The 15,465-nt window shown below is 37.5% G+C and overlaps 1 protein-coding gene across 1 annotated transcript; it reads right to left on the reverse strand.

Annotated features, from left to right (window-relative positions):
* Window positions 1-5,077: 5,077 nt before the first annotated feature.
* LOC140147177 (allatostatin-A receptor-like) lies at window positions 5,078-8,049 on the reverse strand. Its single transcript, XM_072168957.1, has 2 exons — window positions 7,334-8,049; window positions 5,078-5,387 (listed from the first exon to the last, which is right to left on the reverse strand). Exons 1-2 carry the CDS (start codon window positions 8,047-8,049, stop codon window positions 5,078-5,080), a joined length of 1,026 nt encoding a protein of 341 aa, XP_072025058.1.
* Between the last annotated feature and the right edge of the window lie 7,416 nt (window positions 8,050-15,465).

Raw genomic sequence — 15,465 nt, forward strand, 5'->3', positions numbered from 1 at the left:
CTCTCATGAATATTGCATTGATTGGCAACATTTTCCAATATGTCAGCGCTCTAATCGGAAACAATAGAACAATAGACCCTGCAGAGCGTTGCTCGTACCTGTAAGATTAATTTTTTGAAAAGAGCGGTATTGTATTCAATCTATGTTTGCAGACGCACACAGGTGATTAGTGTAATCTGCTTGTAGTGTATGGCGATGTATTCAAAAATTGTATTCCTCTATTGCTTTGGTAGTTAATCCGATTATTATGTATCTTCGTCCTTGAAGGACAATGCTGGCGTGTACAGGTGCGCGGCAATTCCGGCAAACAAAGAACATCAACTCAGCAGCCAGGATGTCTCGAAACTACTAACTTGCGACTTTACGCTCATTTCGCGGTATCAGTTCACATATAGTTTTACGTACTTTGAATGGCTAGGGAACAACCCGAAAATTGCTTAAATATAAGATTTCATGATTATTGAATGCGTTTAGCTTGTAGGAATAACAATGCGGATCTCATAGCCACCTCGAGTAGGATATCAGGAGGCATATCGCTCATCCTACCAAATCTGGCGCCAATAGCATTTTCCCCATTCTTTGATCCAAACACTTTATCGAGCATTTAGGGTATCGAATAATGTTATTTTTCTGGTCGAACTCAACGAGATCTACACGGACATGTTTACTGTTACCACGAAATGAGCGTAAAGTCGCAAGTTGGTAGTTTCGAGACGTCCTGGCTGCTGCGTTGTTGCCCTTTTCCACACGCACCTGTTCAAGCCAACAATATGTCTGTATACGCTGCACAGTGTCATCGCCCCGATATCTTCATGGTAGAAATCGCCATGGTAGGTTGAATCCACAGCCACGCATGGCCATTTTATTCCACCTTTAATATGAGACGCAGTAGCCAAGTGACCTGACTAAGGCTACTGACAATAGCCGGGGTAATTGATTTCTCGATGTGTGAGTAAGCTTGTATACGACATGCGGTCAATGGTCATACTGCCTCCACTGGAGTAGTGAGTGCAGCTATAGCCCGCGCTGTAGTCCATACAGGACCAACGCAATATAAAATTAAGAATTTTGGTCAGATTTTAAGTTCAAGACTCACGGCCGTTTCTCAAAGCGCAAACTAACGACTATCATATCTGTTCAACACGTATTTTCAAGTGTATGAGACCAGATCTGGTTTCTTGAGACGAAATCATTTACGGGAGATATTCATCATTTTCCACCCCGGTATCCGAAGATTTTCGTCTGATATCAAAATCGTGCATCATAGCAATTCACGTGTATCGATCCCGGTATTTATTTTAGTATCTCCGCTGCACCAAATAATTATTAGCCAGGCGATGTCGGTGTGCGCTGCCGAAGTAATGATGTAACAGGATTATCATAGCAATAGAGGAATACAATTTTTGAATAGATCGCCCAGCACTACAACGTTCACGCGACGCGGTATCTATGCATTGAACCACAGATGTCAAAAAAGGCTGATCACTCGTACCCAAAGAGCTTTTAAATAGAAATAGAGTCGCAATAGATTATATAATCTTTTGTTCGTTTGATGCCGATTAGAAGTTGCGATAAGCTATTCATAAAAGTGGTACCATTGTTTCGAATAAAGGGGTTCCGCCATTAAATTGGTCACTGATCCGGCATCATATTAACGTTCTACACAACAGGCGAGTATCAATAAGTGACTATACACTACAGTCATGTGTAAAGTGGTACCATTGTACTCACGTATCCCAAATGTGTGCTTGTGTGGGTCTGAAGTCTATAAGGAGGCTTTAGCTGTCGATGCAATCATCTTTACCACCCACCTGACGTTAGGCGTTTCATTTAAATAAATTGAATGCTCTTGCTGATCGATTACACATTAGAATGTATGAAGGCTGCCATGTCCAGTCCATATATCTATATTACACTATAATGGTAATCTATACGTATACATGTAAGTATAAGCATAGGCCGATAAAGGTTGTTTTAAAGAAATTTCCATTAAATTTTATTTTAAGAAGGAGATTGGTATAGAGATAGTGGCGTACCCAAAGAGGGGAGGGGCAGATTCACCTCTGTGAGAAGTCTTGGGAGGGAGGAGGGGGGAAGGAGGGCTATGGAGAATGAGAGAGGGTTGGAGGAGGAAGGAGAAATAAAAAGATATAATAAAGACAAGTAGATAAATAGAAATATAAGGAAAATGATGGGAATGAGAGAGGGAGAGTGAGAGGGGACAATGAGAGCGAGGGAGTGATAAAGTGTAGGCCTAGGAAAGAATAAGTACAGAGAAGGGAAAAGAAAGGAATGATGAATACATTTAAAAATAATTATTAGGCCTATATAATAACTAAACACATAACAGCACTGGGCAGCCATTCGATGATGTCAATGCCTTTATTCGTTACGTAATTAAAACGCCCAGTCAGATGTATTTCACACCTACCAAACACAACTCACCCAATTGCGCAAACTGGACGTTGAATGTACACTCTCATGAATATTGCATTGATTGGCAACATTTTCCAATATGTCAGCGCTCTAATCGGAAACAATAGAACAATAGACCCTGCAGAGCGTTGCTCGTACCTGTAAGATTAATTTTTTTGAAAAGAGCGGTATTGTATTCAATCTATGTTTGCAGACGCACACAGGTGATTAGTGTAATCTGCTTGTAGTGTATGGCGATGTATTCAAAAATTGTATTCCTCTATTGCTTTGGTAGTTAATCCGATTATTATGTATCTTCGTCCTTGAAGGACAATGCTGGCGTGTACAGGTGCGCGGCAATTCCGGCAAACAAAGAACATCAACTCAGCAGCCAGGATGTCTCGAAACTACTAACTTGCGACTTTACGCTCATTTCGCGGTATCAGTTCACATATAGTTTTACGTACTTTGAATGCTTTCTTCAGCCTAATTAACCCTTGGAAAGGCTCAACAATCGCTATAAATGCGCCTACGTCAACTTCATCTATTGTTCATTCAATGTAAGGGTTTCACAGTAGAGTTATTTGAATAGACAATCTTCTACACTGCGAAGTAAACTGCATTTTGCAAACTCTCCATTATTGAATTTTCAGCGTTCATGATGAGTTTCTAGTCTAGACATTGCTAGACACTAAATTCTAATATTGGTTAATATAATTCGAAAACAAGGCAATGTTATTTCAATCATCGTCCAAATTTCTTTGAAAAATTCTTAATAAAACTAAATTGCCGGACATTTTCGATGATTTAAACTTAATATTATTGATGCTTTAGATAGATGTAATATTACCACACCCACATTATTAAGTTTGATGATTTTATACTTAAAATTGATATATCTCGCAAGTTTGTAAATACCGTAGAATTCCGTCTACAAGTATTATGCCTCTAATTGAGTTTTTTTTGACGAAAGAGACTGGAGTTTAAGCAACTATATTACTGCACTGATACATACAGCTATACAAACATTTATTATTGTAAGTCCAATCTATTGTAATACTTGGAATTCTACGTTGATAACTTCACGATCTGGTAATGTGCCATTATTATAAGAATGGCATGAAGCTGCAAAAAGTACGATATATAAATTAGTTGATATTCTGGAAAAGAAACAGTTGAAACACATGATGTGGTAAAATGGTTAAGCATTTCTTTTTTCTCATTTATTAACTCAACTATGGCATGTGAAGAAAATTTCAATTAATACACACTGGCTTATAATAATGTTACATTTTTTATTTATTGTAGTCCGTTTATTGTCAGTTGTCACGCACAGTAATAACACAAGACAAAAGAGAACAGTGGAGAAGAGAGGAATGGCCCAGTCGTATAAGACTACTACAGCAAGCAAGGGCATTAAAATCTACCTTTTCAGTAATTCACAGAATCCAATGCAAAGTTTGGGTTTCAAAGGCCTTTGGGATGTACCGCAATGTTCAATTGCACGCTGGCATTAACCTTTAAGTTAAAAGATTTGAACTTAGATTTGCTTTACTCCACCTAAGGTTGTACATCGTGCTAAAGATAAGTTAAAGATAAGTTAAAGATAAGGTTGCATTGTATCTCAAAAATCGACGCATTTCTCTTTTGAATTAAATGTTTCACGAACTGTTTCAGTTAATGAAAGGATACAATGGGCCTTTTCAAGAATTTCATTTTGGTTTAGGTCATATGACACTGTCTCGGGTTCTTTGCAATGGATTCAAGAACTTTCAAGCACCACAGACCTGTTGTAAATAAAGGTGCAAAAGACATGAATTTTGTGCAACCTAAAGAATATTTTTCACTAAAATGCCCGAATCTTAGAAAAATCCTATAAAAATGTATCTTGTTTTTTCTACTAAACGACAACAAGCAAATTTAGATCTGCCAACTGTTGTTTGAGTTTCACTATTTATTCACTGCAAATATCATTTAAAATTCTGAGAAAAGTGTTGACAACACATTAGATTGGTCAGATGCGGGTATTTCTATGTTGCAAGTAAGGTTGTAAGAGTTGGGCTCTAAATGTTTCTTCTTCCGTTAAACTGATTAGTGCCCGTTAACATACTAAACTTGGATGTGGTTCTTAAGATTTTGCTCTTCGTACAATTTACAGCAAGTTTCATTAGTCATGTTACAGCAACGTTTCCATTAACATGGCCTATTTGTTGATATTCAACATCTCGTAAGTGTTCACATCCGGAGCAAGCATGGTATCCGGCTGTGGTACTAAAAGTTTGCCCTTTACTCTTTTGTGCAACAATAAGTGTCCTCCGTAAGACAGCAAAGCAGATTTCACGTGCTGGTTCATAGTTCAGCTCCGTTTAATAGATGTGGCAAGTTGGCAACATCTCCGTTGAAATGACCTCTTTACAGGGAGTCCAAATCTATGGTGCTCATTTCAGGAATAGGTTCTGTACCATGGTTACAAAAATGTATATTTCTAAATAGTAACTTGCTCTTCCTTGCAACTTTACTCTTCCTTTGAGATAGCAGGTTGCACGCGCTGTAATTTAGCTCCATCGGATGTATCAGCTTCTCCGTTAAAATGACCTTGAAATGTTGGTATAGTCCATATGCCGGTTATTCAATAAGCACCTTCTATATTATAGCTTTGCTTCTAAATATTTTGCTCTTCCGTACTGCTGACAAGTGTGCTTTGTGAGACAGCAGGTTGCACGCGTTCTAGTTCAGCTCCATTCGTCGTGGTAACATCACCATTATCATGGACTCTTTGTTGGTAGTCATCTCTGGTGTTCACATCGGGGACGTTATCTGTTGCACTCAACCATTCCAGGAACTTGCCGGTAAAGATTTTCTTGAGTGCGGTTCTGAATTTGGCATTTTTAAAGGCGTATATGATTGGATTGCAGCAGGAATTGAAGAATGCCAACAAGACAAAAACTTGGTATAAGGTACCATAGAGGTATCTGAAAAAAGTTAAGAGACAAACCAATAATTAGACTGTTCGAATATAATAACCACGCTCTAATCAACGACGCTCTAACCAACTGAGCAGCAGAGGCACACTTGTCGGAGAAGAGCGAAGCTTGGAACATTTTAATAATTTTCATACCTACGTGACTGCGTATTTATTATTATTTAATTCTGATACCTTCCGCTAGGAATGTGATGAACATCATTCAAACCTAATATCTTTAGATTTCAATCGTCCGCTCTTCTCCAGCGTGTCTCTGTTGCTCAGTTGGTTAAAGCGTCGTTTTGGCTTAGCGAAGGTCGCCGGTTCGGTTTGACACTGGTTTTTTCCAACGTTTATTCAATTAGATTGTTCGTTTATGCGGGGGTGTGAACAAAAGGGGGAAACGTACAGGGACAGGGTTGATAAAGGAGATGGTAAAAGGGCTCCACACTGTTCCTTGTCCTTGTCCTTGCTACGTCCCTTGGCAAAGGTGACTTTCAAGGGGGGGGGGGATTTAACGATTGTCACCCATTGTCACAAAAGGCTTTCAGGACGGGGGACATTTGACGAAAATGGACAAAAATTCTGGCGGCCATCACCATCCCATCATAAAGGGGACAGCTCTCCCTTTACCCCTGGCTACGCCAGTGATACTGTTACATTCTGACAGACTTCCCATATTAATGGCAACTCAAAAAGTTTTGAGTTTTATGCAATATTGTAGAGAGCATAAGCAATGATATTAAATTCATGATCAATGCATTTTAGAATTTTGTTGGTTACGACTTTTCAACATATGCGGCGTAAGCGGGGGGCATGGGGATCCTCCCTATAACTTTTCTTTTCCATGTTGGGGGAATCTCCCCCTAAAATACTAATAGAAGAAAAAATACAGCAATAGTTGCCATGTGCATCTTCCTTTTTAGCCCGAAAAACACCATGTTTTGGGCCAAAATAGGTTAAAATTGCAAAACTATGCACGCTTTGCGCACACTGGCCCATTAAATTTAATTGCAAAACCCACCTTCATTTTGGGCTAAAATAGTGTGAAATTTAATATTTTTTGCGCACTTCAGGTGCAAATGTCCCAAAATGTTAATGCTTCCGGTTCCACTGCTTTTCAATTTCATCTGAGAATCGAAAGATTAATATTTAAACTTCAACGGATTCTCTACAATATGCACACATTATCCGTTTTATGCGTTTGCTATTATGAGGAAAATAACCGCCAAAAGGAATGTGTACGGTTAACGTGTCATTTAGCTGAATTCAGTTGAATTTATTGATTAACTGCTGACCGTAGCAAAATAAGTAAGATGATATAAATGGTTTCGTTGGCTTGTGTATGCATACTTTAGAGCATGGATAATTATTATATTCATCATAATTTGCTATTAATGCATTAGCGCATTTAAGCGATTTTTAAGTGATCTTGAACAAGTAATTTTGTCATCCTCTAAAGATTTTGATGATCAGGTTTATAAGGTTTTAAGTGATCGTAATTCTTAAAATAGTATCTAAGTGTAGCTTGTGCAATCTAGTAACTGATATGACCATAGATTTTCACTTCGGTGGTTCACAAGGTATCATCAGAAAACATCCAGATCGTTGTAACACAAAGGTACCTGGTTTTGACCGCAGGTTTACCTTCCCAGTGTGATTTAAAGATACATAATTGCCGCCATCAAATCAATGTTTAACGTCAAATCATTCTAAAGCGCATCATGTCAGATAAATGTACAAATTGTAGTTCTTTTTTTTAAATATAATTATTTAACTCTTAAACATAATGCATGTAGAACGAGCCAATCAATGGTTAAAGATAAACATTTCTAACATCTCTTCGAAAGCGTTTGTGTAAAAACTTACTGAACATGTACTTAACAATCAAAATGGTCTACCAACAACATTGGCTTGTCAATTCAACATTAATAAGTAATCTACAATCTGTCTTACCTGACGGGAACAAACCCCAAGTTAAAAGCTAGAAAAGCAAATTGATCCGGTGACCAACAAATAACAAACGTGATGACCACAATAAGGAGCATCTCAATCACTTTACGACGAGCTTGCAATAGCGCGTAAGCTGGACTATTTGGAGATTCATTCCGCGAAATAAGTTCCCGCGCTTGCTTTCTTAATCCTAAAATCGTTCCCACATGAGTAACTATCATGATAATCATCGGAATGAAATATTCTATAAAGAAGAGCAAAGTACCCCAGCAGGCTTGAAATTGAGGACTTGGCCAGATCACCATGCATTGTCCGTTGTTGTTAAATGAGATAAAAAATGAGAACAAGTTGATGCAGATTGCAATTATCCAGATACCAAGCATGATGTATTTTGGGCGCGATTTGGAGAAGACCATACGATATCTAATGGGGTACGAAATGGCAAGATACCTTTCAAAAGAGACCATTGTCAAAGTGAATATAGACACGACAATAAGAATCCACATGATAACTGAAGAATAGACAATCTTGCAATACAAATGCCCGCGCCAATCCATCGGTACGGTCAACAATTGGGGTATGGGAATAAGCAATATCGAAGTAAGAAGATCAGCTGCGGCTAAACCGACTAGAAGACCATTTGTAGTAGATCGCATTTTACGATTCTTTGCGTAGACAAGGATCACAAGTCCGTTTCCAATTATCCCCAAGATTGCCATGATTAATTGAAAAATATTTGGCCAAGTCCATTGTACAGGAGCGTAAATTACCGTATGATCACTCATTTCTGATGGAGATATGTTTACATTTGTAGAGCCATTCATCTTAGTTTGGTTTAGTTAGTAACGTGTTTAGGTGCTTTCAGGCGATGTTAAAGTAAGATGCAAAGTCCAGTGTGCGGTGCATAAATATGCGCAAAAAAGCTCGTAGATCCTTAATTATGTGCTGAGGTTCCGATGATAAGGTAAATATTGAATCTTGAAAGCACTGGTGTCCACTGGCACTTAAGCTCTAAATACCAAAGGATGCGGTGTCGAATTATAACTGAATGAAAAAAAACCCTGCAGTCAGAATATTACGGAGAAAAAGTTGCGCATCTTATAATGATACTAGTCAACGGCGCGGCGAGTTGGCAGTTGTTGCACAAAGCACAATGACTCGTCTGTTGAATATTATTCTGTGATTGGACAATTAATCTGATACGCTTTACCACTCCTGTCGCTCCACTGAATCTCAATATCACCCCGATGATGATCATCAGCAACGTGCTCAGATATATTCCTTGGTACGTTTGCTTTCCAAGACCAAGTGTGACATGATAAATGACACTTTGTATGTACGAACTGTCGATTGTTAAACTGTAGACATAGTCAGGGTGGAAGTCTATTTACAATGTGGAAATTTTATCTTATAACATAAAATTAAAGTTCAATTTTCTTAAATTGCGACGAGACCTCATCACACTTTTGAACCGTAAACAGAAAAAATAATCCTCAATGTTGAATGGTTAACTATTTGTGTTCCCGCTACGCCGATGTTCTTCATCCCGATAAGTCGGCCATAAGCATTATTGAAATAACACTAATATTAAATGTAGTCTTGATAAAACCATGTACTACGTTCCGTATAATGACCACTACACGTGAAAGCGAGCGGATTGATACGGTGCTTCTCATTTCCCGAGCAAGTTTTACATTAACTCAACTACTCAACGCTTGTAAAATCTATACTCTTGTGCTCCAATAAATTACTTCATATTTAACAGCTATTGCTTAATAAATATTGTAGTTTTACGAGGCTTTCAAATTAGCTGAAAGGAAGTCCAAGTTTGACAATGCAGATAATTAGTATTTTGTAAGGTGAATGTGATTAAGCACTTTGTATGATCTATAATGAGACAAATTCCAGGGACAAATTCCTTTATGTATCAGTGTAGTATAATTGAAGACCGAATTAAAAAGACTAGTTTGCGTATGACGTTCTGTCAACCAGACCAAAAATGTCGTACTGCGCAGGTCAGCGACCAATCACGTCGCGCCATTGCACTGGCGTCAGACGCAAACTACTCTTTTTAATTCATTCTTTAATTTTAGTATCGGATACATACATGACATAAAGATATTTCTCCCGGGAATTTGTCTCATTGTAGATCACATTCAACTTACACTGTTAGAAATGTCAGTCATTTTACGGGATTATAACTGATAAAATTCATAATACTGTTTTTTCACCATTTCATTTGGAATTTTGTTCTGATTGCATCTTACCTCCATCATATACTTTGGATATAGGATAAATTATTGTAAATGTGTACATTGACGTCCAGGTCTCCTTTTGCCATAAGTTGGTAATGGTATGTGCACTGTTAAAAATGAAATGGTGAAAATACAGTATTATGACTGGCAGTTATGGACATTTTATGTCCAGTTATGGACATTTTACGGAGATTTCTAACAGTGTGAATTCTAGGTCGGTTAATGATTTTCAGTCGTTAGTTAATGAAAAGTCTTTGCCTCGCCTTCCTCACATTTCATTTTTAATCGTGCCAACTATAAACAACGCAACTCTACTTGTCCACCTATATCAAGTGACTCTGTTCATTGCAAGTTAAAAATAAACAATTGGATCATTTTACGCATGTTTGATACGCCTTTTCAGCAAATCCTACTTTATAACAATAACCATATTTACATATCCTCAATAGGAACACATATTCAATCAGAGTAATTAGGAAACATGTCAAGAAATATATTGGTACAAGCAGTCAATTTCACTTAATCGATAAGGTGTTTGACAATGGTGCGAGAGGTTCGAGGTTCGAACCTTGGGCGGTGGTTACTATGCTCTCGTGTAAAATTGAATTGGCTTGAAATTCCCCTGGACAAGGAACTTACTGCTAAATTGTCTCGTTGTAACCCGTACAAAACTCGCGGAGCTGCTCCTGGCTGTGAAGGTCGATTGTGGAATGTCTAGATTGTTTGTGGAAAGATATGGGTCAGTATTGGTCAACGACAACCTGTAAACTGTGCTGAGGCTTGTGGATTCATCTCCCCCCCATCTCCCCGGGATTCGAGCGAAGCGCGCGAAAATTTGCACTTTGGGGGCTAAAATGGCTAAATATGAGGTTAATTTGGTCAGAAACCAACATGCAGGCGTCAACATTGGGGGATGATTGTATGGACTATCCCCTGCCCCCCCCATCTCCCCGGGATCTACGCTTATGGTCCCAGCATTGTCCCAGCATAAAATACATTTTGAGGGAGCACACCACTAAATCAATGCGCCATTTGTGTATGAGTTCCGGTAAAATACAAAAACCCCTTGAAGTATTTTGGGCTGGTCTTTAGACTAATAATCAGAGAGAGAGTAGCGAATTATAGCTTATATAAAAGTGTTAAGCCTATACATGAATTTGAGTCGCCAAAAAAGTCGCATTTTTATAATTTTCGAGCAAATATGTCTGCGAATTAAAAAAAACCCGGCAGAAACAGGTTTGTAGTCTTGAGAGTATGTCCAAAACAGCGAGGGCGCTGTTCACAGCTTCGTAGCGTGAAAAGAGGGGGACGGCTAACATACATTGAAACATATGTTAAACTTTCATTGATTTGCAATCGACTGGTTATCAAAAAATATCTCAAAAGGCGCCCAAAAGGCCTCAAAACGAGCAAAGAAAACCGGTATTTTTACACGTATTTCAATGGGACGATTATTTAGCCTTGATTTATTCAGTTACAGATAGCCTGTCACCCAAAAAGATAACCGCACTTTATATAAGACATGTTTTACATCGCTTAATAATAGCACTTTAGTAGAGTATGGGTTGTGAGGTAAGATAGCCAGTTTCAATTATTAGTTGATGCTCATTTTTCTCTTTAACTGCCAGGGTGGTCCCACATTTAGTCAAGAGTCATTTTGTAGTTTAGTTTACTTAAGCATATTTAAGTGTTTTTACCGGCGAATTTAAGAACCAAAAGGGTGGATTGTATTTCCCATCGTAAGATATAGCTCGTATGGGCATTTGAATATGTTTTGTTTTCACCATTTTTAGGCTAAATAAAATGCGGAATACGGAAGATGTGAGCGCAATATTATGTGCAATGATGGATCGAGGATTTTAACTTGACATTTATTTACAACAACTGTTTATGGTTGGCAACATTAACACTAAGCAGTATTAGGAATCACAGCAACTTATTCAAAGTACGTAATATCCGTGGATGTTAAGGGATCTAAAATGAGCATTTATTGTGTTTCGACAGTATTTTTTGTGGGACATGAGAGCACCTCAGACCTATCGAATTGCATTCTGAATACGAAGCATGTCTTTCTGATATCAAATAATTTTCATTTTTTGAAAATCACAATATGATACAAATTATAAAAATTTGATATTTTTCAAATTTTTGATATATAACAGTCCTCGAAGTAAATTATATAAATCTAATGACATATTCTTAAAGTGTATGTAGCAGGAGGAAAAAGCCGACGGTCAATTGAAAATTTTGACCTTTCATATTGAAGATATGGATTTTTTCCCAAAAAGACCTAATTTTTTTGGGTGTTTTGGGAAAAAAATCCATATCTTCAATACGAAAGGTCAAAATTTTCAATTGATCGTCGGCTTTTCATCCCACCTACATACACTTTAAGTATAAATCATCAGATATATAAAGTTTACTTCAAGTACTGTTAAATATCAAAAATATCAATTTTTAATGATTTGCCATAAAATGTGTATTAAATTGCGAATTTCAAAAAATCAAAATTATTTGATATCAGAATGACATTCTTCGTATTCATAATGCAATTCGATATGTTTGATATGCTCTAATGTCCCACAATAAATACTGTCCAAACGTTCATACCCCAGCCCTTAACATCGCAAAATGTTGATTGGTAATAGTCTGCGTGGTGGTATTTATGATGATATCGTTCTTTTCTTTCGACATCCTCTTTAAAATGTGATAGTATGTAATCCTAATATTCGAATAGGTATTGCTCTCGGTATTGCTATGAAAACGAGTGAGATAATATGCCAGAATTAACTTGAACCGGTGGACATGTCATGATATTATCCTATTATTAATAGCGAATGAAAATAATTTTACTTGTATCACAGTCAACCAAAGTAGCAGAACATACAGGTCAACCTGTGATTTGTTGTGCAGCATCATTCCGTGTTTAGAAACATATGAGAATAATATCATCTCGTATCCGTTCCTCAATAATATCGTTCAAGAGGACAGAAGAACCAAAATTTCATACTTATTGCATATAAATACAATGTATATTGGGTGTGGAACAAAGTAAATATCATTAACTTATGCATAACTTGTGAACTTTTTGTAAAAGGCGCATATTGAGAAACTTAAGAATTTTAAGAGCAGATGACCCACAACAACCTTCCACAATAAGCAAGAAACTTATGGAAGACCAACAAAATTATTTACTTCACTTGATAAAATGGCACAATCAGGATGAAGTAAAAAAAAAACCATGCATAATCGTATTGCATTTCATATCCGGATCAATGTGTATATAATGTGTTTGGAAATTAATAATAGATTCAATTCTTTAGAATGTGTTAATACTAATTTGAAATTCTGGGTTGTTCCACTTTTTTTTGCATCTTTCTAAGACGTTTATATCTGCATGCCCACTGCATAGGAATACGATATTTTAGTGTAAAATTCAAAGGCTTCTCACATTTTTATAGCAATTATTTTCGCTCAATGTGTCCACAACGTATTTTGCTTGAAATACAATAAACCGTAATAACAAACGATTTCTAAGGAAACGCCGTATGAAAATCAACTTCACGTCCGCGTGTTGGTGGTAACTAAATCACTCGTATTTATTGTAGCCGTAATAAACAATTTATTCTCAAAACTGTTTTCTTTCTCTAAAAGACTTTTAACAAGTCTCGTACAGAAGGAAACAGTTTTGACAATAAATAGGACACTGGACATTATAAAGGCATAATGGTTCATATAAATTCTAATTTCTTCTATATTAACCCAAATGCTTCGTTTACAAATTCCTAATTATTGCGTTATTTTTTAAATGTCAAAACAAAGTATGCTTTCCCTACGTTCATACTTAATAACGTTCTATAAAATTCTAATTTGTTCGATGTTAACCAAATGCAAGCTACTTATTATTGCATTATTATTTAAAATATTTTTTCAAAACAAAGTATACTATCTGTGCGTTCATACTTATCACGCTCTATTTGACAAATTCAATTTGTCAACGCACTATAATTATGACTAATTTAATTTGTTAAATTCTATTTAGTAAATATTCGATGTTTTATAAGTTGCATGAACTTCGTGACATCAGAAAACCTTTCATTTTTCTCAAAACCAAATCCTCTTTGTCCTTTTCCTGTCCAATTTGTAGTTTTTATATAATATATAAAAAAAAGTATTAACACAAGTCAAGTGCTCTATTCAAAGACTGGCAACGCAAGCGACGTATTGATATTTTGAATAAAAATATGTCGACAGTTTCCATATTAATCAAGATGTTAATATGACAGGGATGATGGTCAACTCAATATGATTCCTAATCTATGCTATCATATACTAATACTTTTAAAATGATCAGTGATGATAGAAAGCAAAATTAAACTTCTACGCTGCTCAAATTTGGTATGCTCACCGGAGCGCTTTCACCGGGTCAACCGGCGCGCCGGTGTCTTCAGCGGATCTTACTGTTGTTGCTAATGATGTAGCTTGCTTACTTGCTTAGGTCGACTCCTGCAGTCGGACTCCTATAATGGCTCTCCAAACTGCTCTATCCAGCATACAATTTTTGATGTCTGGTCCTGTTAATCCCGTATCATCTGCCGACATATTGATGTAATCATTCTTGGGTGGGCCTCTTGCTCTCTTTCCTCCATGTTTGGGCTGCCACATAAGAACAATTGAAGCTGCTTCCTCCTCGCTCCTTGCATAGTGCTCAGTAAACTTTATCCTTCTAATCCTGAGCCTCTCAGAGATTGGCAACAGTTTGCCATTATACATCCAGTGCCTTTCGCAAAAGACGAGTATAGCAGCCATGGTGGTAAAATAACTTGAACTTTTGGTCTCTTGACAGATTACTTTCCAGATCTTGTCCATACTATTGCATGCTTTCCAAGCAAGTGCCTTTCTGATGTTAAAGTCCTTCTCACTACTGGCAGTCCATGCACCTAAGTATTTGAAGTCACGCACTATTTCCAAATCACTTCTGTCTATTGTTTTTATTGAAGAGTTTCCATGGAGTTTCCTTGTACAGCATTCATTCCTAGTCCTACTTTCTGTGCAGCAGCTTCAACAAGATGTAACATTTCTGCGTCTTTGAGGCTGTCGGCTAGAAGAGCAATATCATCCGCAAAATCCAGGTCTGTGAGTGTGCGCGGGCCTATTCGCCTACTTTTCCTATGCTCAAGAGTGAAACCAAGTCGCTCTTCATTGCCTTCCATAGCATCCTTAGAACATAATCAAGGGCTACGATAAAGAGGAATGGTACCAGAGTGTCTCCCTGCAGAACTCTAGCTTGGATCTCAAAATCCACCAGGTGATGTGACATGAGCTATATATATGTTGGTACATGTATCTTATGGCAGCCACTAGCCTCTCAGGGACTCCATATGCTCTCATTATATCAAGCATTTTCCACGGTGGATGGTATCAAATGCCTTCTTGAAATCGAGGAATATTACTGCAGCATTCATATTGTTATTCTTGTCCTCCTCAATTATCCTCCTTAGAGCCAGTATCTGTAATACCGTAAATCTCCCAGGTCGAAAACCATTCCGATTGAATATCAGGACCGGCTGCTACTCAATAGGGCGAATCCTATTGAGTAGCAGCCGGTTGAATGTTTTGCTACGATGGATGACAAACATATTCCCCTGTAGTTCTTCCCTTCTCTTAAATCTCCACTTTTGGGGATTGGTATGAGGTTGAGAAGTGACTACTGGTCAGGTTTCTTTCCATTTATTCCATTCATCAATGCCTCAGAAGTTGAGGGCTATGTCATTAAGGTTGCAACGTTTCAGGACTTCAGGTGGAATTCCATCTTGGCCGGTGCTTTTCCTTTCTGAAAGGTCTTTTTTGGCAGTGTCATTTTCAACCTGATCAAAAGCA

This window comes from Amphiura filiformis, chromosome 3 (assembly GCF_039555335.1).
Source record: "Amphiura filiformis chromosome 3, Afil_fr2py, whole genome shotgun sequence".
Lineage (NCBI taxonomy): Eukaryota > Metazoa > Echinodermata > Ophiuroidea > Amphilepidida > Amphiuridae > Amphiura > Amphiura filiformis.

What these genes read in the sequence shown, in the direction of transcription:
- LOC140147177 (XM_072168957.1), bottom strand. Translation starts at nt 8,049, where the DNA reads ATGGCAATCTTGGGGATAATTGGAAACGGACTTGTGATCCTTGTCTAC. An exon ending in TTGGGGTTTGTTCCCGTCAG is followed by an intron (nt 5,388 to 7,333) that starts GTAAGACAGATT and finishes AACTTTTTTCAG; the next exon opens with ATACCTCTATGGTACCTTAT.